This window comes from Hydractinia symbiolongicarpus, chromosome 8 (genome assembly GCF_029227915.1).
Source record: "Hydractinia symbiolongicarpus strain clone_291-10 chromosome 8, HSymV2.1, whole genome shotgun sequence".
NCBI lineage: Eukaryota > Metazoa > Cnidaria > Hydrozoa > Anthoathecata > Hydractiniidae > Hydractinia > Hydractinia symbiolongicarpus.
The window spans coordinates 9159322-9184331 of record NC_079882.1 but is presented as its reverse complement, the minus strand read 5'-3'; the positions used below and the strand labels follow the sequence as shown (position 1 = coordinate 9184331).

The 25010-nt window shown below is 33.4% G+C and overlaps 2 protein-coding genes across 3 annotated transcripts; both read right to left on the bottom strand.

Moving 5' to 3' along the window:
* Positions 1 to 7846: 7846 nt before the first annotated feature.
* LOC130654845 (excitatory amino acid transporter-like) lies at positions 7847 to 16556 on the bottom strand. 2 transcript variants are annotated; one of them, XM_057457486.1, is made up of 9 exons: positions 16456 to 16556; positions 11893 to 12450; positions 11114 to 11156; positions 10175 to 10524; positions 9543 to 9776; positions 9316 to 9461; positions 9193 to 9241; positions 8981 to 9115; positions 7847 to 8835 (listed from the first exon to the last, which is right to left on the bottom strand). In XM_057457486.1, the coding sequence occupies exons 2-9, from the start codon at positions 12408 to 12410 to the stop codon at positions 8553 to 8555; spliced, it is 1758 nt and encodes a 585-aa protein (XP_057313469.1). In that variant the 5' UTR covers positions 12411 to 12450; positions 16456 to 16556; the 3' UTR covers positions 7847 to 8552. The 2 variants fall into 2 exon arrangements, with proteins under 2 accessions (XP_057313469.1, XP_057313470.1); XM_057457487.1 differs by lacking the exon at positions 16456 to 16556 and adding an exon at positions 12555 to 12577.
* A 2575-nt stretch (positions 16557 to 19131) lies between these two features.
* LOC130653691 (PR domain zinc finger protein 14-like) lies at positions 19132 to 21556 on the bottom strand. The gene is made up of 5 exons (XM_057456207.1): positions 21218 to 21556; positions 20874 to 20938; positions 20625 to 20801; positions 20221 to 20494; positions 19132 to 19975 (listed from the first exon to the last, which is right to left on the bottom strand). Exons 1-5 carry the CDS (start codon positions 21531 to 21533, stop codon positions 19329 to 19331), a joined length of 1479 nt encoding a protein of 492 aa, XP_057312190.1. The 5' UTR covers positions 21534 to 21556; the 3' UTR covers positions 19132 to 19328.
* Between the last annotated feature and the right edge of the window lie 3454 nt (positions 21557 to 25010).

Here is a 25010-nt window from a genome sequence, read left to right as displayed (position 1 = left end):
TGATAACAAAACTTACGCTAATTTAATAATCGCTAGCCATGCCCTTGTGGTATGCGGACAGCCGCCTCAGGTAACAAGCCGCCGCCTAAGAGACTGCTTATAAACCCGAGGTAATTTTACGAAGACTGTACAAATCTGCTACCGAAGGTGTAGTGGCATTTGCTATTAACTCTTTCTCTCTCTCTCCTGTTACTATAGGTAGACTTCTGATAGCAAATTCGCTTTGGTTTAATGTTAAAAAACGCAAGTCAAATATGCATCAGTCTTTCCTAACTTGCAAATAAAAACTCACAGCAGAATATAATACTCTCAACCTCAAAATAAAATACTCTTGTCGCGTATGTAGGGCTTAGATTTTGTCACTTGTAACAAGCAACCAAATCTAAAATTATTGAATCCGTTACATGAAATTAATTTGAGGCATACAATCTATGTAGTCTTTGCTTTTGTGTCATCAATACGTTTTATATGTACTTTGTGTAGGCATTTTGGTTATGCAACATCTGCATCCGATCTATCAATCCTGCTACAATAAACTAGTACAACGGATACAAAACTGCGAGCCCTGCTACAAGAAACTACTCTTGTAATACAAACTAGTCGGCTAATATAATGTTATCCCGCCCCGTTTAAAAACGTCAATCCTATTTCGAAAAGTCAGTTTCAGTAGTACAGACTGGTCGACTAATACAATCCCGCTGTTTCTTTCATCATTTTATCTCGTATTTACTTGTCGTAAACGATTTTGGTCAAACATGTAACAATCCCGCCCGGTTTGAAACCATCAATCCTATTACGGAAAGTCAGTTTCAGTAGTAGAGACTTGTAGGCTAATACAATCCTACTATCTTTTTCATCATTTTATCTCGTATTTACATGTCGTAAGCGATTTTGGTCAAACATGTAACAATCCCGCCCGGTTTGAAACCATCAATTTTGTCACGGAAAATCAGTTTCAGTAGCACAGACTACAATCTATGTAGTCTTTGCTTTTGTGTCATCAATACGTTTTATATGTACTTTGTGTAGGCATTTTGGTTATGCAACATCTGCATCCGATCTATCAATCCTGCTACAATAAACTAGTACAACGGATACAAAACTGCGAGCCCTGCTACAAGAAACTACTCTTGTAATACAAACTAGTCGGCTAATATAATGTTATCCCGCCCCGTTTAAAACCGTCAATCCTATTTCGAAAAGTCAATCCTATTACGGAAAGTCAGTTTCAGTAGTAGACACTAATGGACTAATATAATCCTGCTATTTTTTTCATCATTTTATCTCGTATATACTTGTCGTAAGTGATTTTGATCAAACATGTAACAATCACGCCCGGTTTGAAACCATCAATCCTGTTACGAAAAGTCAGTTTCTGCTGAACTAGTCGACTAATACAATCCTACTACTTCTTTCAACATTTTATCTCATATTTACTTGTCTTAAACGATTTTTGTCAATCCATGCTACAATCCCGACCGGTGGAACACCATCAATCCTATAACAGAAAACTTGTCTCAGTGATACAAACTAGAATAATATATAATGTTAATAGTTCTTTCAACACTTTGCCTTTTATTTACGATATTGGTCGTGAACATGATATATAATGCTGTAAAAACAAACATGAATGCGAGTTGCCGTGGTCAGGAAATACACTATCTTGTGAAAGTGTTTTGGGCATTGTTGGTTCCCAACAGCATAACAGTTTCAATATCTATGTTTTGGTTTAGTTAAAATAAGTAGTAAGTAATAAAAAAGATTCACACGACAACGCAACCTCCATGCCAGGACCTGTAGCGTTTTCTGATATGACAATGAAACGCTACAGGCCCTGAAAAAAATTGCTTCCAGTCTCTTGTATCATTCCCTTTGATTTTACGACTATTATGTAAAATAATACTTTCACCATCAATTCCGGGATTAATGAAACCAAACAACGCAGTTAATATTTCAATACTTGGCATGCCTGCATAACGTAGTTAGTATACTGTTGGCGTTTGGTAACAAGTTCTTCCTTCTTCTTAATAAGGTCTTCTGCTCCTGTATTATTGTCCTTAGTATTACTATCAACAATGTCAAAATCGATTTCAGAAATATTACTAGCATTGTTTTCAGGTTCAACGGACAATTTACATGATTTTCTTGGTGATAAACGCTACATTGGAGTTTTTCGGAGCCTTTCCTATTGAATATTGTTTTAAGAACGTAATACAGATTTCGCATTGTTTATAAGTCTCGATTTCCATTTTCTAGCTTATGGTATTCACTATCGCTGTTTTCTTACGCCAGAACAAAGTTTTTGCTCCCCTTGTCTCGTTTTCATGTGATTACGTAATCGTTTTATGAAAGTATTAATTCTGCTCATGTTCGTGTATTTGACAAGAGAATAACGGAGAGTCGTATGACACTCAAATTTGGTAATGACGTAAACGGCAAACCTCATTATAAAGGAAGAAGAAAAGAAGAGTTGAAGTTGAAAATAAATTTCGTTCTACTTCAGTTATTTGCAAACTTTATACAAATCTCGTTTCAGGCATTATTAAGTCTTGTATAGAATGACCACTTTAATGCTGTTGTTCCGCGGCAAACAATTAACTTGTTTTAACGGCTTGTTTAATTATGTGTCCTCTTTTATAAACAGTTATTAAAAATTATCGTTTATTGACATGATATACATAATGTACCTTAAACAGGTTTAAAAATGCATGAAATTAGAGAAAGGTGTATTTCCCAAAGATGATATCCTGTTTCGTTAATTAAAACTACAGTGGAAAAATTTATCGAATTGATATTTTTACCGATATCATTAGCAGAGTCTGTGTCTGTACCACCCAGTTTATTTTTGTTACTCAATACAAAATAGAGTATTCCCCTCTTTCCCCAATTTATTCCTTTGTTATAAGCTAAATCAATGAAATGTTTTACTGCGATGGTGCAAATTAATGCAAGCGTGATTTTAATCCGTAGGTGGTTCTACTAACTTAAATAAAATGCTTATCTTGTTTTGAGATTTCGAGAATACAATATAGACAAGTGCCATTACTCTTAAAATTTCTAGGGTACTGTTCATTTTTTATATTATTGTAGTCGCGTAATGTAAATATATTTCTTTTTCTATCTTTTTGTTTCTGATGGAAGTTTTTATCTAAATATGGATGCCAATTAAACAATGCAGCTTTTTTAACATTGAACCATCAGATCGTTGACGTCTTAAAGGACATTTTCCGCAAATCTAGAGGTGTAAACTTTCAAAATGGGCGCTATATAAGGCGAAATTCATATGTCATTTTCTATTTAAGTCACCACCCCCCAATATTAAAATTGTGGTTATGGCACTTTAGTTTTGAAAAATAACTACGTTAAATAGAGATTACTACTGCTAATACTTTTAATCTAAAACACTTTTCTGCATAATTTTAGTTCAACTATATGAATATTTTTTTTCTTTTTACGACGCCCGTAAGCCTTACGACAGTTTTAAGTCTCAAAAATAGTAACTTCGTAGCAGTCGTTAAATCAGTGCCTTTAGTTTTAAAATAATATGAAAAATAGCGATAAATTTCATAACTTCATGACTACTTTAAAGTTATGCTTCGTTAATTTTATGTTACAAGGTAACATACACTAATACTACAGCGGTCTTCCTTGTTGCGCAACATAATTGAAGCGCTCAACGCTCGAAGTCCGGAAGACATTACACCTGCAGACGCCCCACTGGATGTGCAGAATATCTGTCCTTAAGTCTAACCAACATATGTGAACGATTTACCTGCAACTAAACAGTCAGTCAACATGCCGTTAAAGGCTGGGTAAAACATTTCGATGTGGCTTAAAGTTTCGATGCACTATAATAATACCAATACCCGTATATTATTTATGCGTTAGAAAAATGTTATGCTGTATGCAGTTGAAAAGCAATATAAAAAGGACAGTATAACCTGTGAATTTCCGTATTTTTTTAGAAACAAGGTGTTGATAAAGAGAAAACCTCATTATAATCGCACATTTGATCGTAGTAATAACATCCGTTCAAATAAATTGCATTCCATCATACTAACAAGTGAGCATGAATGCACGAAATAACAATGCGGAAAATATGTACGATATGCTGACAAAAAATGTCTTAGTTTTTAATTGAAAACATCATAAACATAGCTATCTGCTTTAATAAAAATATGTTAGGGTAAAACTAAAGCAGCAGTTAATTCTTTAGGTTCCCTGTGAAAATCTTGATAATGTTCCGACCTGAAAAACCTTAAGTGGACAAGTGTGACCCACGCGAGGTTGGTCATTGCCTATAGTGTTGCATCGTGTCTATAATGTTTTCACAAGTCCATTATAAATAAAAGCACAGGTTTTTGCTACATGTCAGACCTTATACCCACCTTGTATTACACACCAGCTTGAGGGCCTTGCAAAGTTAAATCATGTCGTATTTTGGGAATGTCTTATAAAAAAATCAATTGATATTAAATATCTTGATATATTGAACAACTTGATGATAAATCATCTTTAAAAGAACATTTATTATCATTAGAGTGAAATCAGCTTCAGGTTTTACAAAATAACTTCATACCAATTAGCCTCCATGACCATTTCGCTGTCAGCGGTATAAAAAACCATAATTTTGCCCTGTAACTTTGGTAAAAATTAAAATAATGAATTGAAACATGGTATTATGTTTTGGACTGGTTTGGTGCAATAGACAAGATTTTCTTCCTACTATTGTCATAGTACCCGAATTCGCGAAGTGACCCATTCCTCAAGAAAACGATAAACTGTTTTTGGCTGCATATTAATTTTAAAAAAGCCTCACGTACAAAGACATGAAGCGTTTCTCATTATTGAAATCAGCCAGATATAGTCTAACAAAACATGTCCTAGGTTTAAGATCGAATGATTTAACCAGTTCGGAGAAATTGCATGTGTTTTCTCAGACTTGACGCAGAATATTTAAGTTCATGGCATTAAAATATGGTTAAATACAGTTAAAGGCTGAAATACGCGATCCTTTTAAATGGAAGATAAGATTCTTGTATTTTGAAAAAAATTATATGCATTTTTATCCGTCATTTCAAAATAAAACATGGATAGAAACCTTGTAGTCACCTCACAATAAACCTCAGATTTAGTTACATTGGCTACAGATAAAAGTATTTAAAAGAAATGTGTCACATCCAGTAATACAGAAAATGGCTTGTCGGTTGTATTTGTGAGCAGCCCATCTGTGATATACCTAAGACACCGAGTATTTTAATTTCCAGACATTTTTAATTGTAACATATTGTAAACAGAGCGAAAATTAAATCTAGATTTTCTGCACACTCGGGCGAACGATGGGCAGTCGCGGTTGTTGTTTAAACTAACGAATCAAAAAGCACAAAATTACAAAACCATGGAAATAAAAAACTTGTCGGCTGCATGTGGGAACAAATATCGGAAGGGTTAAAAAATTTGGAAATTTTTTCCGGCAACTTACCTTTTGACCACGGTGAAAGGTTAAACTGGATACCTTAGTTAATAATTTCTAGTATCAGAAAAAATTTGTGCTAATTAGAAATCGTCTGAAACCAGTGATATCGTTATGACGTACATTGATGGCGTCGCAATGACGCTTAAAGCAACCTTTAGAAAGCACCTGGAAATGTTGTCTAACCCTGTAACCCATTTAAGTTTGAGCTCCTTTCGATGACTTTTCACTCCAGTCTTAGCGACTGTCTGAAATGTAAAATCTGTCGCTGTGGACTAGGTTTTCAGTGTTTTTTGTTTCGTTATGTAAGTTCGTGAGGGTGAATGATATATGCTTCAATCAACTCCAAAATTTTGTAAAATATCTGTATCACTGAGAGGTCAATAGTAAACGTGGTTGGTTGATTGCTAGTTCTGAGCTGTGTCCGAAAAATCCCCTGTTTTCTAGAAATAAACGAAGTTATATGCGTTTTCTTTCTGATCTTTTCAACTCATTTCTATTAAAGTTTTCTTGTCGTGTGTAGGCATCCAGTTCCGACAGTTTATTTGATTTAAGGTCCGTGTACATGAGCTGATCTCGGGTTTTCATTTTCGTTTCACATCTTTGTCTAGGCAAGGTCATGTATTCTTCTTGACACATCTCTTTAAAGGAAAAAGGAAAAAAGAGCGTGTCGATTGAACACATCTGCTAAAACATTTTTCAGATAATTCAAGGTTGTCGAGGTTGAATTAAAAAGTTGCAATTGGCTACCGATGCTAGTTACATTGTTGGTTAAAACAATATCAATCAGTGTTTTGGTTGTTGAATAAATGCGTATTTTAATAATTGTTTAAAGTCTTTAATTTCAAAATTGTCTTTCATTCTTAGATGATCACTATTTTGTAGATAATCAGTGATATATTCACGAACATCGTGGTTTCGTCAATATCTTCTTTTTTAACAATTATCATTTAAGGTGAGATAGTTGTTAAAAAGTTTTTAATAGATGTTTAGAAGAATTCGGAGGCTTGCAAATGATACAAAAAGTAAAAGATTTTGATTTTCTTGGTAGATTGCCTTAATTGTCCTGAAGACATGCCTGACTATAAAATTTATTCTGTTTCTGATGTACATTTCTACTGTCGTTTTGAAACAAAATAATGTTGAGATCGGTTATACTGTTTTATTCGAGAAAGGTACTGACAAAGTAAATACGTCGAAATTTTTTATTAGTAAGCAAATCCATAACTTTACCATATTGTCGTTACAATCCACGAATACTTTGATAAAACAGTTTTAAGCCCTTTTTCAATCAAAAATCTTTAATTTTGTCTCGTGTTATCCCAGGATGCGTTCCTGTGAATCCGTAAACAAGTACAAAGGTAAACACATACATTGTTTTGATGCTCTCAAAACAGGGTTTGTTAAACACATTTCCATAATTTAAAGATCTTGGGAGTCTATGCTAATACTAACATCATGAAGTTACCGAAATGAAGTTTATTTAACCATGAAATTACAATAAGTAATAGTGATTACTTAAGAAAGATTGGAACGACCGCTAATATGTCTTTCTGAACCGCCTTTTCAGCTCATCTCATCCGTTATTGAGCTTCACAGACATATCACATGTCATATAGCTTTAGGTTGCTGTATCTTATAATATCTATAGTAATTCCTCCCATTTAACCTCTTAGCTGTTTCAACAAAGCTTAAATCACTATTAAAAACGCTTTAATTCTTTGAGTTTGAGAATTCTTAAATTTCGGTTGTGTTCTACTACCACCTAATATTACCACTTAATATGATAACCACTAATTATTATTTCAGAATAATACGTGACAGTGAAAATTTCTTGACACCGGTTGGGTGGAAACACCTTTAAAAGTGATAGCTAAGGAGGTTTTTTACACTACTGTTATGATACAAAAAGATTTTTAGCAAAACTTTTGTCCAAACGTAAAAATAGTCATGTAAAAAAGTGGCATGTTTTGGGTGAAATTTTCTTAAATTTTTCAGCTAATCACCATTTCGAGAGAAAAACAAATCACAAATACAATTAAAGTTACTAAGAAGAACAAAATACTACAAAGAAAAGTAAACAATGACAAAAAAAACCGACGCGTGAGGCAGCTAGCGACAAATTTAATTATCGCACGATTTGTAACAAAACAGCCCGATGGTGCATTTTATAATAATAATAATAATAATAATAATAATAATAATAATAATAATAATAATAATAATAATAATAATAATAATAATAATAATAATAATAATAATAATAATAATAATAATAATAATAATAATAACCAACCTTGTGTTGTGTACCCAGTGTTTCAACCAATTCCTTAGACCGGTTGAAAATAGTCTTGACTCGTAGTTATTTATACTAGTAGAAAGTTGTGTTAATTGATAGTGGTTTGGAGTGGAAGAAAGTTGTGTTAATTAGTAGTCGTTTGAAGTGGAAGAAAGTTGTGTTGATTGATAGTGGTTTGGAGTGGAAGAAAGTTGTGTTAATTGGTAGTTGTTTGGAGTGGAAGAAAGTTGTGTTGATTGATAGTTGTTTGGGCTGGAAGAAAATGGCATTTGCTGGTAGTTGTTTAACAGGAAGAAAGTTTAGACTGACAGAACTGATAAAAAGTTGTATAGAGTAATAGCTGTTTAAACTTGTAAAAAAATATATAAACTGGCAGGCTTGTAGAAAATGGCGTAGACTGATAGTTGCACAGACTGGCATAAAGGTATTACAAAATAAGATAAATGAGAAGCGTGGATATTAAATTAATATTACTTTTTTGATTGCAACTTGATTCCGTAAATAATAGGTAGCAATTTTCCATCTTTTACTTCTATTTTTTATTTTCCGACTTTCATATTTCGGTAAACTGTAAGGGTAAAGCTGAATTTCCTGTTTTTTAAGTATCAGGTGACAGTAACTTATTTGATACACTGTGTACGCCCTGGGTATTTTGACCAATCGATAAAGATAAAGTTATTTTTAAGTGATATGCCAATCAAAATATATGAAAATACAGTTCTTTTTTAGCGCCACGTATCTTACAAGTCCAGTAGAAAAGCTAAGACCCGCTTATATCTTTTAAAGGTATGTTGTTTTCCTCTCTCTAGTTGGATAATAATCATCTTCCGAATTTTCTTCGGAATAATTATCATTCGACTTGTGATTTTCTCCGTTAGTGAGATTCTTCTTATTCAAATAATATACTGGTTGCTGTTTTTTATCTTCTTTTGTGAAAACGTCATTGTAATTCTTCTCTTTTAATTTTTCGTCGTCTTTTGCAAGATCAGCCTTCGATAAATGTTGCACAATGCCTGTACCATACGCGTCACCAAGAACGTTTATCATGGTTCGACATCGATCACTTAAAACAAAATTAACAGAAAAACTTTGTATTTGATCAACCAAAAACCAGATTCCAATCAAGAAATTACTTTTAACTAGTCCTTGTACACGAAGAACTTACTGACCCCTCTAACATCACGTTTATTACTATTCAAATGACTTACAGAAACCAATCAACAGAGAATATAACAGCCACCATGTCACTAGGCAACCCAACAGTATCCAAAACAATCAACATGGTAACCAAACCAGCGTGTGGGATAGCTGCAGCACCAACTGATGCAAGGATTGACGTAAAACTGAATGAAATTTAAAATGCACGTTAATTTCAAAGGGATGTATTGGCATTGATTACAAAAAAATGGAAAAAGGTTACCTTATAGCCACGTAATCGCCAAAACTTAAGGTACGACCAATGGATTGAGCTAGAAAAGTGGTATCATTTTTATATTTATTACGTCTTTCATCTTATATAATCATACATAACTACCTTGCTTACCAATAAATATAGCACTGACTGCTTCATACAAAGCGGTTCCATCCATGTTTATTGTTGTACCAACAGGGAGAATGAAACGAGTGATTCTTTTATCTAAATGCAAGTTTTCTTCCAAACATTTGAATGTCACTGGTAACGTTGCAGCACTAGAAATAATAAATATATGCATTCTGAAATTGATCCAGGGTTTGAAAATTAAGGGAATTGGACGTTTACGTATTTAATACCTGGAGTCAGTACCAAAGGCAGTTGCCATTGCAGCTGTAACACCCTTGAGATAAACATAAGGATTTGATCTTGTGATTGCGAAGAATAGCAACGGTAATACAATCCATCCATGGATCGCGAGACCAACAACGACTGTGACAATAAACAAGCCAAGGCTTTCGAAGGTTTTTCCAATATTTTCCATTTCAGCAAATCTTGCAATAATAAGACTCATAATACCAATAGGTGAGTACCTGAGTATAAAATGTAGATACTACTTTCCATATTTAATTAACCTTACTGTCCAAAAAAGGGCATTTTCCCTTTTCTGGTAAAAATAGTACTTCTTGTACTATAAAACACGAACAATGAAAAATGAGTCATTTTCGAACAATTTAAGGTTATTATTATTATAGTGTTTATTTTTTCATTTAATTAGTATTAAAATTCTTTTCACTCAGAACAGTTCATTTTTTTTTTGTAGCTCTGTGAGGAAGAACAGGACCGTACATTTTAAAACAAAGCCAGATCTTTACAAACCAGTTAAAGGAAACCATCAAGAAAATCATAGCAGTATAACCAGAGTATGAACAATCTGGATAGTGAAAAATAAATCGTCAGGAAAGAAATGTTGTTATCATTAGTTACTTACCACATAACCAAAATAATTAATTTTGTGATGATGTTGTTAAATGTTGTGAGAAACTTCACAAACACTTCAGCTTCACTCCCCAATTGACCAGCTATAATACCAACCGCGATAGCAAACACAATCACACCAAGAAAATTAGCTTTTCCTTTCGTGGTTAATCCAGTTCCAATTTTATAGGTGTCATACCGCTCTACGGTTTTTGTATATGACACTTTTCCATCAATTTCATACTTCTGTATTTTCTTCTCCAGTAGAAGGATGTCTATTTGAATGTTCGTCAAATTTCCAGTTAAGAATGGTTTTTCTGTATATTGTATGTTTACCTTTTTTTCTTTAATGACTGTTTTATCCTAGAAAACAAATATTAAAAGATGAAGAATTAGAAAATTAATATATACACCTGTAAATGAGAAGCAAGAGAGAAAAATAAACCCTTCTATGAGGGAGCAAGCAATATTCCTTAAGTGATAACCTCTTTGGAGAAGTACCAAGAAATACGAGCGGCAGAGAAAACATTTTCGCAAGGAAAAGCCTAAATAAACGATCATAACTACTGCAATACATATCAGCCATTTTTGAAGCTTTGGTGCTGAGGCTTGGAGATCCCTATTGACCTTTTTATGTTTTAAAAGATTTTTATTTTTGTAATATTTGTTTTTTATATGTTTTTACGGGATAAATACACTGTTACGTTTTCTAGCCATCTAAAACAAACAAAGTTTAGGATTTTAGCTATACATCGTGCGGAACAGACCAGCTAGCTCGCCTGCTATGGCTAGAAGTATTTAGGCTGTTGTGTTTTTTAACCAGGGTAATAAATAGTAACGTAAAATTCATTCCTTTGCATTTCCTGCGTAAATGTTTTTCCTTGAATACATAAATTTAGGTAAAAATGATTAATTAATTCATAATAATTAATTCATATAAATATCCAAATACCTGCTCGACACACGCTTTGACAATATTTGATGGAAACATATTTCTAAATTAAACAGAAATAAATTACCATTTTGTTTTTGCCGTCTCTTCACGCAAAGCTTACCTCCTGTAAAACAAGTTTGTTAAGTTCATATGAAAGAGCTTGGAAAAGGACATCATCATCTTGAAGATTCCCTTAGGGTTAGGGTTAGGGTTAGGGTTAGGGTTAGGGTTAGGGTTTAGGGTTAGGGTTAGGGTTAGGGTTTTTTTTGCATTTTTCATACAATAGTTGTCAAGCGAGCAAGTTCAAACTTTTTTTTTTGTCTGTTGTTACCAGACATAAAAAGGATCTTTTTAGCTACCATATCAATGTCAGATGAAATGGCGTTGTAAGTTTTCTCCTTTCCTATCAACCACGTGTTAGCGCCTCTAATTTAGTGCGGTAATTATCAAATTTTTCTCTAATTATTAGTGCGGACTTTGGAGGAAGATATGACGGTAATTTATCTTCTCTATTAATTAGTGCTCGAAATATTTTATTTTTATGACCGCACTAAATTAGAAGAATTACGGTAGTCAACTTATCAAGCTTTTAGAAAGAAATCAACTTGTTTTTTGGCGGGAATTAAGCAATGAAAAATTGGCGGCACAGTGACAGCTTAGAATAAATTCTGTTGCGAGTAAAGCGACAACTGTCATTTCGTCCATGATGGTGATTTCTGCACAGTGAAAAAGTAGAAAGGAATAAGTTAAGGTTTGTGTCTAGGACCACAGTATATTTGGAATAAACAAAGAAGTACCTGACGATATCCAGGAAGGAGTCTAAAGGACGAACAAGTTCTTGTTCTTTTGGATTTTCAGGTGGAGACATGGAATTTCCAGGTTTGATAGCTGAGACAAGAACCAAACCAAGTATAGCTGCCATGCAAGTTGTTGATAGGTAATACACTACAGCCCTTCCTCCAATTTTACCAGAAACTCTACTGTCAAGATTGGCTAATCCAACAATCAAACTGCATGTGATCAAAGGTAGAATCAACAATTTCAACATTCGAATAAGTAGCTCGCCTGGAAATCCAATAATTATGATAGCTGTGTATCGATCGGACTGTTCGAGCTTTTGGATTGGCTTATTGATGCTGATTCCGACTATGAATCCGATTAACGCACCGATTATTATCAAGACAACAAGTAAATTTTTTTTTAATAACTTTTTCGATTTCGCTGAGAAGGTTTTGTGCGAGGAATTACCATGACTGTATCCATAGGATGTTCTAACAAGCCGCGCTTCTGAACCTCTTATCTGACGTGAATTCATTTTGGTTTTCTTTCAATTAAATTTTCTGTTTTTTAAATTTCTAAAATATATATAGCTAGATAATATATCTACATGTAATTTGCAGAAATCAAGACGACATTCGTTAAAAAATAGAAAATAATCACCATAAACGTGTACACCTACCCTATTCAACAATTTCACGTCTTAATGTTTTTGTAAAGATTATTCTCCTCTTCAATTTTCATTCAAGATAGTAAAAACATGCGACATATAATTAATTCATCACCACCTGCCGATAATTTTTTTTCAATGGAATTTATAGTATTATAAAAGAAGATACAAATCTATATTTAGTATCCTTCTATTTTAGATTTAGAACAAATCTTTGCTATTAATTTTCAAGTTTAAAAACATGACGAGCTAATGCATTTCTTCTGTTTTGGGAGAAAAATATTCACAAAATAGATCCCATGAAACTGCTGCTTTGGTTATCTGTAAAGGTGGGGGGTGGGGGTGGGGGGGGGGGGGGGGGGGCGGAGTGGGCAGCTTTTTATCTCTCTTTTTTATCTCTAGTTAAAATTTACAAAAAATGCTATTTTTGCAATAATTTGATATCGAAAAGGAGATAAAACTTGACTGTAAATGCACGCAGACAGACTAGTTTTAGGAAACGAGCAAATTATACATTTATACATTTCAATAATATTTACATTATACCAACTTGATTTATTTCATCCAACCTCATTCCCGGGGCATGTTATGTTTTATCCGACAATGAAACGGCTATTAAGAACAACGTCGTTGTAATGACTACTATCTACCGATCGACAACAAAACTAACGAAAGAAATATTAGTTTATTTTAGATCGTGGTCAAGTAACGCGTTTGTTATGCAATTTCCATCTTAATTGCAAAATTCACACTAGAATAAAAAAATTGGATTCTTTAAAAATGATGTTTTCGATGGTTGCAATAATAAATTCAGAGTAATATACATGTTTCCAAGAAATCTGAAGAAAATATGGAAAAAGTCTATAAATTATTTATAGAGATATCTATTTTGTACTGTATTTTGATTTTCTTAAAAAATATATATTACCAGTATAAAGACGTAATCCTTTGAAGAAAGGCAGCAGAGAATAAATTTTCAAGAATTTTTTTTGTGATAAGTTTGTTTAACTTTTCTACGCGTATACATTCAGCTTGAATGAAGCCTATAAACCTTTTTAACGTTTTCAACTTGAGACCTTAAAATGTTCTTAATTTTCCTTTTATTTTGTTCTTGTTTGTACTTCTTGGTATTAACAAACCTTAAATGTTCTGAATATCTTTAAAAGTTTTGGAGCTTTGAAGCCAATGTTCTTTTATAGTTTGTTTTTAAACAAAAAATGTTTTCGCTATAATTATACAAGATAAACGTCATAGGGCTTAGTAATGACTAGTGGCCTTGTGGCAGAGCGTTCGCCTCTAGTGCGGAAGGTCTTGGGTTCAAACCCCAGCCGAGTCGTGCTAGAGACAATAAAAATGTGAATCTTTCCTTTCTGGTTAACGTATAGCATGAGAATAAGGTTGATATATTAGGCGTTTGTCTAGTTAAACAGTTGTTGTGCTTGCACGACTTTCGTAGTGTACATGGGAGCTTTAAATGCACTAGGACCCCCTTCCCAAGACCCTCATAACAATTTTATTAGGAACTGAAGAGATTATCCTGGGTAAATAATAGTAATAATAATATTAAATATCACAAAAATCTATTTGTTTTTTTCCATTGCTTCCCTTAAAAGCATCTTTTTTGTCCAAAGAATCTTAGTAGGTTCTTTTGAAGTTTTGAAAATTTCAGAAGAACTTGCCAAACCTTTGTTGATGAAATTGACATTTTAGGAAAAATTGAAAAACGTCAAAAATTAAAAAAAGTCAAATTGCGTCGAGCTTTTTTTACCATACTTAGCTGTAACCAGGTAGAGAGCTACCTGGCTGCGCTTTTCAATTTTTCCTAAAGCCATTCTAAAAATATTTATTAACATTTATTAAAAGTCATAGCCATAGTCATATTTTTTAGTTTGATTGCATTGCCAGAAATCGGGTTTAATCCGTTTTGTTTTACTTATTTGGTAAATTTCTTTTCTATTTTTACATAATCTGACAAGAATGCAAATCCAATTTTACCTATTTCAACATTTCAACAGGCAATTTACTAATCTTTGGTATTAATATTTCTTTTACATCATTGTTAGCTCAATTCCTCGTTTACTTTTTTCTGTTGCTGACCTGGTCAAAACAACAAGCTCTATATTTTTCTCTGTTAGTGAAATCAAACGCAAACTAGCTCGTGAAGAAATCCTTCATTGTTTTGATGTGTAAATGAAAGTTATTTTTCTCACCACCACTGCCCATCTCCGCCGACCATTTTTAGCACTGCTGTTTCTGTTTTCGACATACTGTTATATCATGTCCATACAGTTTATAATTTTCAAAATGTATGATGAAAAATTTAAAGATAAACATCGAAAAGAAATCAATGGAATTTTAATTTGCTTTTTTTGTGTGGCGTGTGTAGCTAAGTTACATCGCAGAAATGACGTCAGGTAGTTATGCAGATCAATTTCTGTATTACGATTACTAAGAACATTTGTATTCATCATAACACCAAGATATAAATCCCTCAAAAACATCGTGAATTTATTTTACTCCAATTTGGATCATACATGGCAAGAAATGTCATTTATAACAAATAACAAGAAGCCCTGGGGGCTCTAAGAATTTTCGCTCGCTACCAAAATATTTGATGAAAACCTGCTAATTCGTTGTGTTATTGTGCTAAACATTTGAGGAGGTTTGGTGCATGAACCTCTGAAGATAAAGCACACAAGTGACATTATATCTTACAACAAACGCAAACAAAACGAAACGTGTCATAATAAACTCACATATTAAAATAAATTGCTAACAAAAAATACAGCCTAACATTCATGGTAAGTCTTGCGATTGAAACGTTTATGGTCTTAAACGGCATTTAGTTGACAAAAAATCAAAATTTTGCTGTGACCATCATTTTCAGCATACTTTTTTTATTAACTGTGCCAATTTTTGTTGAAAACAAATACTAATTTTGTCCTGAAACATTTAGATGAGTTCCCAGTAGTTTGGGAGCTTGGGTGCGAAGTTTACATCTGTGACGGAGGAACGTGTAATCCCAGGGTCGATTTTTTCTCAAAAAATGCTCCAAAAGAAAAAAACGACGGTTTTAAAGAATTTCCTACGCCTTCGGGCGCGGAAATTCAACAAGCTGTCTGTTAAACTTATATTTTACAAAAGCAATCAGCGCTGCAGCTACAGTTTAATATTTCAAGTTGTATGAACGAGCCTTAACAAATTGTACATGCGACACAATAATTTTGTTATTCCACGCGCTCTTCAATTAAATTCAACACAAAAGAAAACCTAATTGAAAACCCCGGGAAAAGTTATTAAATTTAACCAGACGAAAAAACCTTCCAGCAACTTTAATATTTGTTTTGTATTAAAATATTCCATTCGTGTTTTTAAGACAATCATCTACAAAATCAAAACCACCCTCAAACACTGGTTTAAATCCAGGCCTCAAAATATAAGCAATACTGAACTTTTAATCTGGAATTTGAGTTGCTTAAAATTTGTTTTAAACTTAAAAGATAACTTGCTTATAAAGGTTGCTTAGCAGAAGAAGTGAAAGGAATTCCAATATTAGAAAAAACTCTGACAAAAAATTATCGGTTCTCGCTCCCTATTCTTTGGTTTAAATTCAAATATTTACCTACATACCCACCATAACACTCAAATCAGGGAAACAGGACTGTCCTATAATTGAGTATAAACGATTATCTTAGAGAACACAAGTGTAACATCAAAATCAAGAAGCCCCCTGTAACCAATATTTTTATGATTTTAGTACAATCACTTAGAAAGTGGTAGCTTATAAAAAAACATATTTAGTATTTAGTGTCATATAAAAATATTCCTTACTCTAAAATGTTTTCCACATTAGCTTAGTGTGTTGCTGACAGAGGGATAACGAGCTATAAAAATAAAAAATAATATCGCTTACTTGCAAAATATATGCAGATTGTTCAGGCTTGACTCCCACGAAGCTTTTTTTATTACTTTTTCATTCAATGTCCTTCTGTAATTCCCTTGCTAGCTCAATCAATAACAAATTAAAGCGTTTTCATCTCCCTCCCTACTAGTGATGGACATTATGTGTGAAAGCAGGCGCTTCTTTGTAGGAATTAAGAAGGAGTGCGCGATAATAAGCTGAAGATAAAATCAACAAGAAGCCCTGGGGGCTCTAAGAATTTCCGAGCGCTACCAAAATTTTTGATGAAAACCTACTAATTCGTTGTGTTATTGTGCCAAACATTCGAAGGGGTTTGGTGCATGAACCTCTGAAGATAAAGCCCATCAGTGACATTATATCTTAGAACAAACGCAAACAAAACGAAACGTGTCATAATACACTCACATTTTAAAAGAAATTGCTAACAAAAAATACAGCCTATCATTCATGGTTGAAAGTCTTGCGATTGAAACGTTTATGGTCTTAAACGGCATTAGTTGACAAAAAATCAAAATTTTGATGTGACCATCATTTTCAGCATACTTTTTTTATTAACTGTGTCAATTTTTGTCGAAAATAAAGCAGTTTTAATTTTTGGATAAATTTTGGCCTGAAATGACATTTAGGTGACAAAAACCAAACTTTTGTACCATCATCATTTTCAGCATACTTTATTTGTTAACTGTGCCAGATTTAGCCGAAAATGAAGTGGTTTTAATTTTTGGACCAATTTTAGCCTAAAATAGCATTTAGGTGACAAAAATCAAAATTTTGATGTCACCATTATGTTCAGCATACTTTTTTTGTTAACTTTGCCAATTTTTGTTGAAAATGAAGTAGTTTTAATTTTTGGACCAATTTTGGCCTAAAATGACATTTAGGTAACAAGAAATCAAAATTTTGATGTCACCATCATGTTTATTTGTTTACTGTGCCAAATTTTGTTAAAAATAAAGTAGTTTTAATTTTTGGACCAATTTTGGCCTGAAATGACATTTAGGTAAAGAAGAAATCAAAATTTTGATGTCACCATCATGTTCAGCATACTTTTTTTGCTAATTGTGCCAAAATTTGTCAAAAATAAAGTAGTTTTAATTTTAAGACCAATTTTGGCCTAAAATAACATTTAGGTAACAAGAAATCAAAGTTTTGATGTCACCATCATGTTCAACATACTTTATTTGTTTACTGTGCCAAATTTTGTTGAAAATAAAGTAGTTCTAATTTTTGGACCAATTTTGGCCTAAAATGACATTTAGGTGACAAAAATCAAAATTATTATGTCACCATTATGTTCAGCATACTTTTTTTGTTAACTGTGTCAAATTTTGTCGAAAACAAATACCAATTTTGGCCTGAAGCATCAATACTAGACTTCTCAGTAGTTAAGGAGCTTGAGTACGAAGTTTACATCTGTGACGGACCAACGTAAAATCCCGGGGTCGATTTTTTCTCAAAAAATGCTCCGAAAGAAAAAACGACGGTTTTAAAGAATTTCCTACGCCTTCGGGCGCGGAAATTCAATTAAGGCATTTAAATTAATTGAACATATTTTTATGTCTTCACTTGGTAAGTATAACCTCGAAATGATGTTATCTGTTTGTCCACAATGTTTTACATCACTTTACAACCCTTAAACGACTTTATAGAGCTATAAAAAACTTTAAATTAGCTGTGGGAAAGTGAGTTAGTCGACTGCTATAAATTAAGTGCCGTTCATATTTATAACTCAATAGGAGTAGATTGTATAGGATAGCAAGCAGTGCTTGATCTCTGCAAATAAATTTAACTTGTAGCCGCACTATTGTTGATTCCATCTTAACCCCATAGCTACTTCATCTACAACTTATGACTGACCGCCAACTTCAACGCCATTTTGTAGACAAGAATTCTGCGAAACTTCAGGATAACATTTATCAACTGTTAAGTTTACTGAAATATATATACTCGACCTGCGAGCAAACTCCCTTGATGATTCAAAGCCGATCTAACAAAGTTTACCAGGTCTTACTCGCCATTGTTCAATTTCTATGTGACTACCCATACGTCATAAACACATTACAATCAATAATTTTTATAAATATATCGATCCTTAAAATAAAGTGTTGATCAAACAACAAAACTCGTTTCTCGTTTAAAAACATTAAAGCAAAAATGTAACAGTAGCGAATGTTAGTAAATACATATTTCCCGCGTTTCGTGACATAACACAATTTCTATGCTTTGCATAATTTTCGTTGTCCGGTTCGGCAAAATATGTCGCGACTTTTATCGTGCGTGCGTTAACCATTGCAAAAAGTATTTCTGTAAATACGAATTATTTGTTGTTGCAAAAAACAGAAAGTATGTCCTAAAGAAGAATTTTAATACAGTGGAAACTCTATCTCGAACTTGCAAGGAATTAAAAAATTTGTTCGAGATATAAAGAAAGTTCGAGATAAAGAAAAGAAAATACTTTAGGCGGACCACATTAATTATTTTTAAAAACTTTGTAACACGGTCATACGAGCAAATATATGACGTCATGGTTGAAATAACCACTTATTTCTCCATTGTTCTAAACAATAAAGCCTTTGTTTTTAACCTGAAGTCCCAGTCTGATATTCATAAAGGGTATTCTTATAAAAAAGAAGCGATTTGGGAGTGGGATGTAAACTTTAAGATTTCGTCACCGCTTTTTTACGAACAACATAAAATATAGCAGGACATGAGTTAAGAATACTTTATCTCAATAATAACAATCATTTCCATTAACCAGTAAATAAATTAAATAATTAATAAATAAATCAATGCATAATTTAATAAATACACAAACCAACAAAAAATAAACAATCCAAAAAAATTTGCAACAGGCAGCATTTATTTTAAACATCTATAATAAGCGAACTGTCGCTTTTTTCTGATAAAGTTCTCTTCTTATTGTTCCCATCCAAATAAGGCGTGTTGTTATTGCTGTCGTCTTCAAGATTTGCAATCTCTGCGGTGGTGTGCGTGCTTAAATGAAACTTTAGTTCGAATTCCATGGAGAATGTTTTCCCGCAAATTCTGCATGAGCAGATTTTCAGTTTATCATGAGTACGTCTCACGTGACTGTCATGTGCAGCATGTGACGCAAATGCTTTACCACAAAATTTACATTTGAAAGGGCGTTCTCCGTTGTGTTGGCGAAGATGTGTCCGCAAAATGGACGAAGCTGTGAAGGATTTCGGACAATGTGGGCACGAGTATGGTCGTTCTCCAGTATGAACACGCGAATGTTTATTTAAACTGCTCGACTGGGAGAATCTTTTACCACATATTTTGCAAACATGCGGTCGGTATTTTTGATGTACGTGCAAAATATGTATACGAAGGCGATCCTTCTTCTCAAATGAACGCTGACAAAGATGGCATGGGTATTTTCTGTCGCCCATGTCGACACATCGGGTGTATTTTAAATGCTTCTCGCGATAGTATTCGTAGGAGAATATCTTTCCACATCTTTTACACGGAAAACTGCCCACTGCAGCCGCTGAAAAATAGAAAAATAAGGAATAGTTATAATATTAAGATGCGGTAATAACTGCCGTATAAATATTTTTACCGATTTCTAATTTAAATAGTTTTGAGTTAAAAGACATTCAGATTTTTATTTCTCACGTAAGCAAACACAAACGCATAAAATTAACCTTTAACCTTTCCTAATTGGATTACTGGACTCATTATCGGAATAAAGTTGAGACTAAAAAAATTAATAAGCAAATTTAATAAACTCACGTTGCGTAGGTGGACTGGGTGTTAAGGGGGCTGTACCACGTTCGTTGAGAGACATTGGTAGCTCCATATACTTGACATATTCATCACCATACCACACTAGCAATTCTTGACCCGGTTTTATATCTTCTATCACTTCATAATATAAGTCTAACCGGTTTTGCACCAGGGCGAGATTCTGTTCACTGCTGTATCTGGCGTTGTTCACTAATTTCATCCAGTTGTGAGGATTACTGGATCCGTTAATAAAATGACTCAGCTTGCCACCATTAAATACCTAGTGTCAAAAATGTTTGCATATATTCAACTTTCCCTTGCCCTTCAAATTATTGCAAAAGTTTAAACGAATAAACGAATACACAAAAAGAATGTTTGCTGATGCTTTAAAAAATTTAGTCAATTCTTACCTCCCAACTCTGAGGATGACCCATCTTGGCGTTCTCGATATCATGTGGGTTGACTATAGAACCTGCGTATGGTCCGAATCTTGTTCCTTTAGAAATAACTTCATTGGTGAACACGCCTAAAAAAAGGGAAAAATGTTTTGAATTTTGATCTAAAATGAGAGGTATGGTATATGAATTCTACTATTACGAGCAAGTGTTACCTATATGCGAAATGCAATCCAGTGTGATTTCCTTAATGGTTAGTGATGCTGGTAATTCCGGGTGAGGAATACGGGTTGTGCATAGTTTGCCTTTTGTAATTGGCTGCAGAGTATCTAGAGAATTAATAATCAACTATAATAATTAATGTTAACTTTACAGGGAGAATTTTGTAGCATTATAACTTGAATCCAGCCAGGGGCACCACAGCAAAACAAAACATAAGCGAGAACATTTGAGTTTTTCTAGATATTCTTTTAATTGTGATTTGCCAAATAATTATCATGGAGTTTCTCTACGTTTTTTTTTTTTAATTCCGTACAAAGATAACCCTACCCAAGATTATTAGGGAACGATAAAATGTATTGACGGACATCTATATTATTTGTACTAACCCGAAGGATTATGGTTTTCAAAACGCACACCAGATAGCGAATGTAACTGTGGGATGACATTACTCTCGTCTCTCAAGTAACCATACAATACTGCGTCTACATCACCGGTTGTAAAGTGATATATCTTCTTTGCCTCCTTGATCACCAACCTCTTCTCCTTCATCGGGTAGATAGGCGTTACTGGGTACAAGGGTACAGGTGGTTTTTCATATCCTCTAACACCCTGGCTGCAAGGGTATGTGTGATACGGTGGATTGTAGAACTGTCCATACAACTTTTTGTAGCTACCATACGGTAATCTTGGATAGAAGTCCATATCAAATTTTGATTTGCTGTGATAGCCTATAACAAATCGCAAGATGATTGTATCAGGTACCATTTTTTTCTCCATATTTATGGAGACGAACGTGTCAAAACGTAGGGACCAGATGTAGAATGTTGTTAACATATGGGATTAAAGAAATCATTTCGTGAAATAATGTTTAAATACAACGATTAACTTGTTTTTGTGTTGGGGTGTGAAAAGGCCTGAACAAAGTGGACGATTTAAAACTTAATTTCAAGGTTTAAAAACCTTCTGTTTTCAAATTTGGTGTGAATGTTATACTCACTCTCGCAGTTATTGCACACAGATTGCATTGTGCGTTCAACACTAAAGCATGATCGAATTGACACCCCTCTTCCCCACAAGGGCACTTCACGCATGTTCCATTGTCTTATTAAATAGGCATTAATGGAAAAACTCTATGCAGAAGTGCAATGTGACACTCCCTTTTATTAAAACATCGATTTTCAAAACAAACGAAATCAGTCATTAAATTTGAATAAGTATAGAATATCGATACAATACAATCTCTATAAACATGCCGCCATTTTCGCACCTATGTTTCGTACATTTCTTTACACACGGTAGAAAAACAAATAATGAACATGTACACTTAAATCTTCCATAGGTTCCTGTTAATTTTTTTTATCATTTTATACTTTTTTTGGTTAGGTATTTAATTTAATAGCTTGAATTCTAAGACTAAACTTTAAACTCAGTTTCTAGTTTTATTATAATTGTTCTCTCGAATGAGTCACACCCTAGATGATTTTTACCAGCTATGTTAACATGTAGAAAAATTCGTACGAGGGGAGTAAAAGTCCTAATGTTGTCTCAAAAAATGTCCATTAATTTTGTATAGTACTTTATATTTATTCAGACCAGGTTGGTCGTAAAGCTAAACGCTAACCTGACTTTAACACCTTATGTCCACTTAGGGGCGGAGTCCCCACGTGGCTGGAATGCGCTGATACTATCCGGAATGAAAAATCAGGGGGGATTGAATAAACTTCTGTTTATAGAGTTTTTAAGAATTTTTTTTAAAAATTTTTGTAAATCTATTAGGCGTTAAAAAATTTAGAATTGGCTGAATTTTGCGAATCACTGCAGTAATTGTGACGTAAATTTGAAAAACAAAAAAGCACCCTTTCCCTTCCTGAAAAAAGATTTAAATTCCGATTAAGCGCGACCACAAAATCACAAAATAATAAGTTATTGAAAAGTTTTCAATTTCTTATTTATTTTTAAAATGTCGAGTCTGCCACATTAATGTCTCCTATATTTTATCTGTCATTCCTGTTAAAAATGCACGAAATAGCAAATGCGATTTATTTTTAATGATCCAGAGTGGATTTTCCGCGGACTGATGACAAGCTTTGCATGGTACCTATACGACAGCACATTAATCATACAAAAAACCGTATTAGTAAAGTAACAGGTTAAATTTTAATATGTTTTGCAGAGTTTTCCAACTTATTTTTTAATTTTTATGGAGTTGTATTTTTGTTTTTTTTTTCTTCCCGTTTTATTTCATCCCATTGTCTTCAAATCACATTTACACAATTATAACTTTTATTATAACGTTTGTTTCCAATCACTTTTTAAAAATTAAAAGCATTCCTTAATTTCAATAAAATAGTAAAAGAAATTAATAAGATCATGCAAAAACTAAATTGTTTTGAAGCCTAAAGGTGTGAAGTCTTTTATGGAACGCTTAACGATTTGTGTGAAGGAGACACCTTACATAGAAAAAACGAGACAAATCAATTAAGACAACAATGAAATTTACAGAACAATGCAATTTACGGAATAAAGCAGTCTATCGAATATGCTAATGAGATTCGTTGATTTATGTCACTAAAATTAGTACATCAAATTTTATATTTTATTGTAACTCTTTTTAGGAAAAAAAAGGACAATTTACGTTTTTGACATTTTTTGACCTCCTGGGCCTTCTAAGACCTACAATACTTTCTTAAAATACTAAGAAAGAAATTTTTTAAAACAACCCACTAAAATAACACTGTACCTTTTAATAGAGGTGTTTTTAATTTCTCGTCACGTAAAGATGCTTTTGCAAATACCTGATAAATTATTTTCCCTTCACACCTCCAAAACTTACAACATTTATCTGAAAATCATAATAAACTCACCATCGTGAAAGAATTTGCTCTGTCCCATCTCTCAGGTGGATGTGTCCTCATTCGAGCTTGCTCAAGACTGCTTGTTGATATTATGACGATGACAATATGGCGGCTTCGTATGCACGCTCATAATCACTTCACACTTCCAAACACTACACCATACAATCTTTTTGTAAGGGCGCATAATTACACTAATTATCCAACGCATGCGCAAGAGAATACTTAATGTTTGATTTCTTTAAGTTATGACACTGTCAGCTGGCTCGTAGGAAGAGCTGGTGGGAAAATAAAAACGGTTTTCGTTTCATCATCAACCGTGACCTAAGTCGAAAGAAAAGTTTACAAAGAGTGTTTCAACCCTGGAACTATATAAATAACACGTTTATTAGTCTACTAAAATCCTTTTTAAGAATTCTGAGTACATTAAACAAGCGCTACATAAGACATTGAAACCCGAATTTAAATATACTCTATGTAAAAACAATAAATACATTCAAGGCTAATATTCGCTGGATTTTAAGACTCGCTTACAATTAGAAGCGCTAATCCTGTGTATATATTGCTATCTAAATTTTTAGGGTTTTTCTTTCAGTTCCAGGCAGTATAAAAGCATGTACGCTTTAAAGTTTTTGTATCCAGCTATGCTATAACTGACAACCTTCAATTTAGATTAACCCTATTCGGTCCGGGGTTTTTCGAACATACTATGACCGGGGGGGGGGGGGGGGGGGGGCGGATTCCGCCCCCCCCTCAATAACTTTTCATAGGGTTGTTCAAATTGAATCAAACTTGGCACACTTATAGTACGTCATAAAAGGAACAAAATGGCGCCAAAAAAAATTTGCTTGCGTCAGCACATTTTCTGTGACGTCATCAAAAGCTTAAAAATTGTTAAAAATGCCACTATCTGCTTAAAATATAATTACTTTTGTTCTAGAGCGAATTTTTACATTCTGTTTGAAGTTTCTGAAAGCTAAATAAAAGTTATTTAATAATCTTCCGGTTTTTACATGGATCGGATGAAAAATTGCCCGAAAATCCGTTTTTTTCCGATTTTCGGGTAAAATCCGACAAAATCGGGAAATCGGATTAGTCACGTGTTCAAATTATTCCAAATGATTCTTCTTGATAAAACAAAGTTGTGGTGCAAGTTTCAAGTTCTAAGGACAATCCTAACAGGAGTTATTATATTTTCCCCATTATAAGGATTTCATAGAGATTTTTAGGGGTAGTTTCGAGTAATGGCCAATATCAAAGCCTCTGAAAGGTATGGGACCTAAAAAATTAGCATGCAGGTGTCTAATAGATAAATGTTGAAACTCAG

Excerpts from the sequence above, each read along its gene's own strand:
- LOC130654845 (XM_057457486.1), bottom strand. The coding sequence starts at position 12,410 with ATGAATTCACGTCAGATAAGAGGTTCAGAAGCGCGGCTTGTTAGAACA. Across the intron at positions 11,157-11,892 it reads TCCTTCCTGGATATCGTCAG|AAATATGTTTCCATCAAATA; the intron begins GTACTTCTTTGT and ends TGTTTAATTTAG. Across the intron at positions 9,116-9,192 it reads GGCGATTACGTGGCTATAAG|TTTTACGTCAATCCTTGCAT; the intron begins GTAACCTTTTTC and ends AATTTCATTCAG.
- LOC130653691 (XM_057456207.1), bottom strand. The coding sequence starts at position 21,533 with ATGGACTTCTATCCAAGATTACCGTATGGTAGCTACAAAAAGTTGTAT. Across the intron at positions 20,939-21,217 it reads TGAAAACCATAATCCTTCGG|ATACTCTGCAGCCAATTACA; the intron begins GTTAGTACAAAT and ends TTAATTCTCTAG. Across the intron at positions 19,976-20,220 it reads ACCCAGTCCACCTACGCAAC|CGGCTGCAGTGGGCAGTTTT; the intron begins GTGAGTTTATTA and ends TCTATTTTTCAG.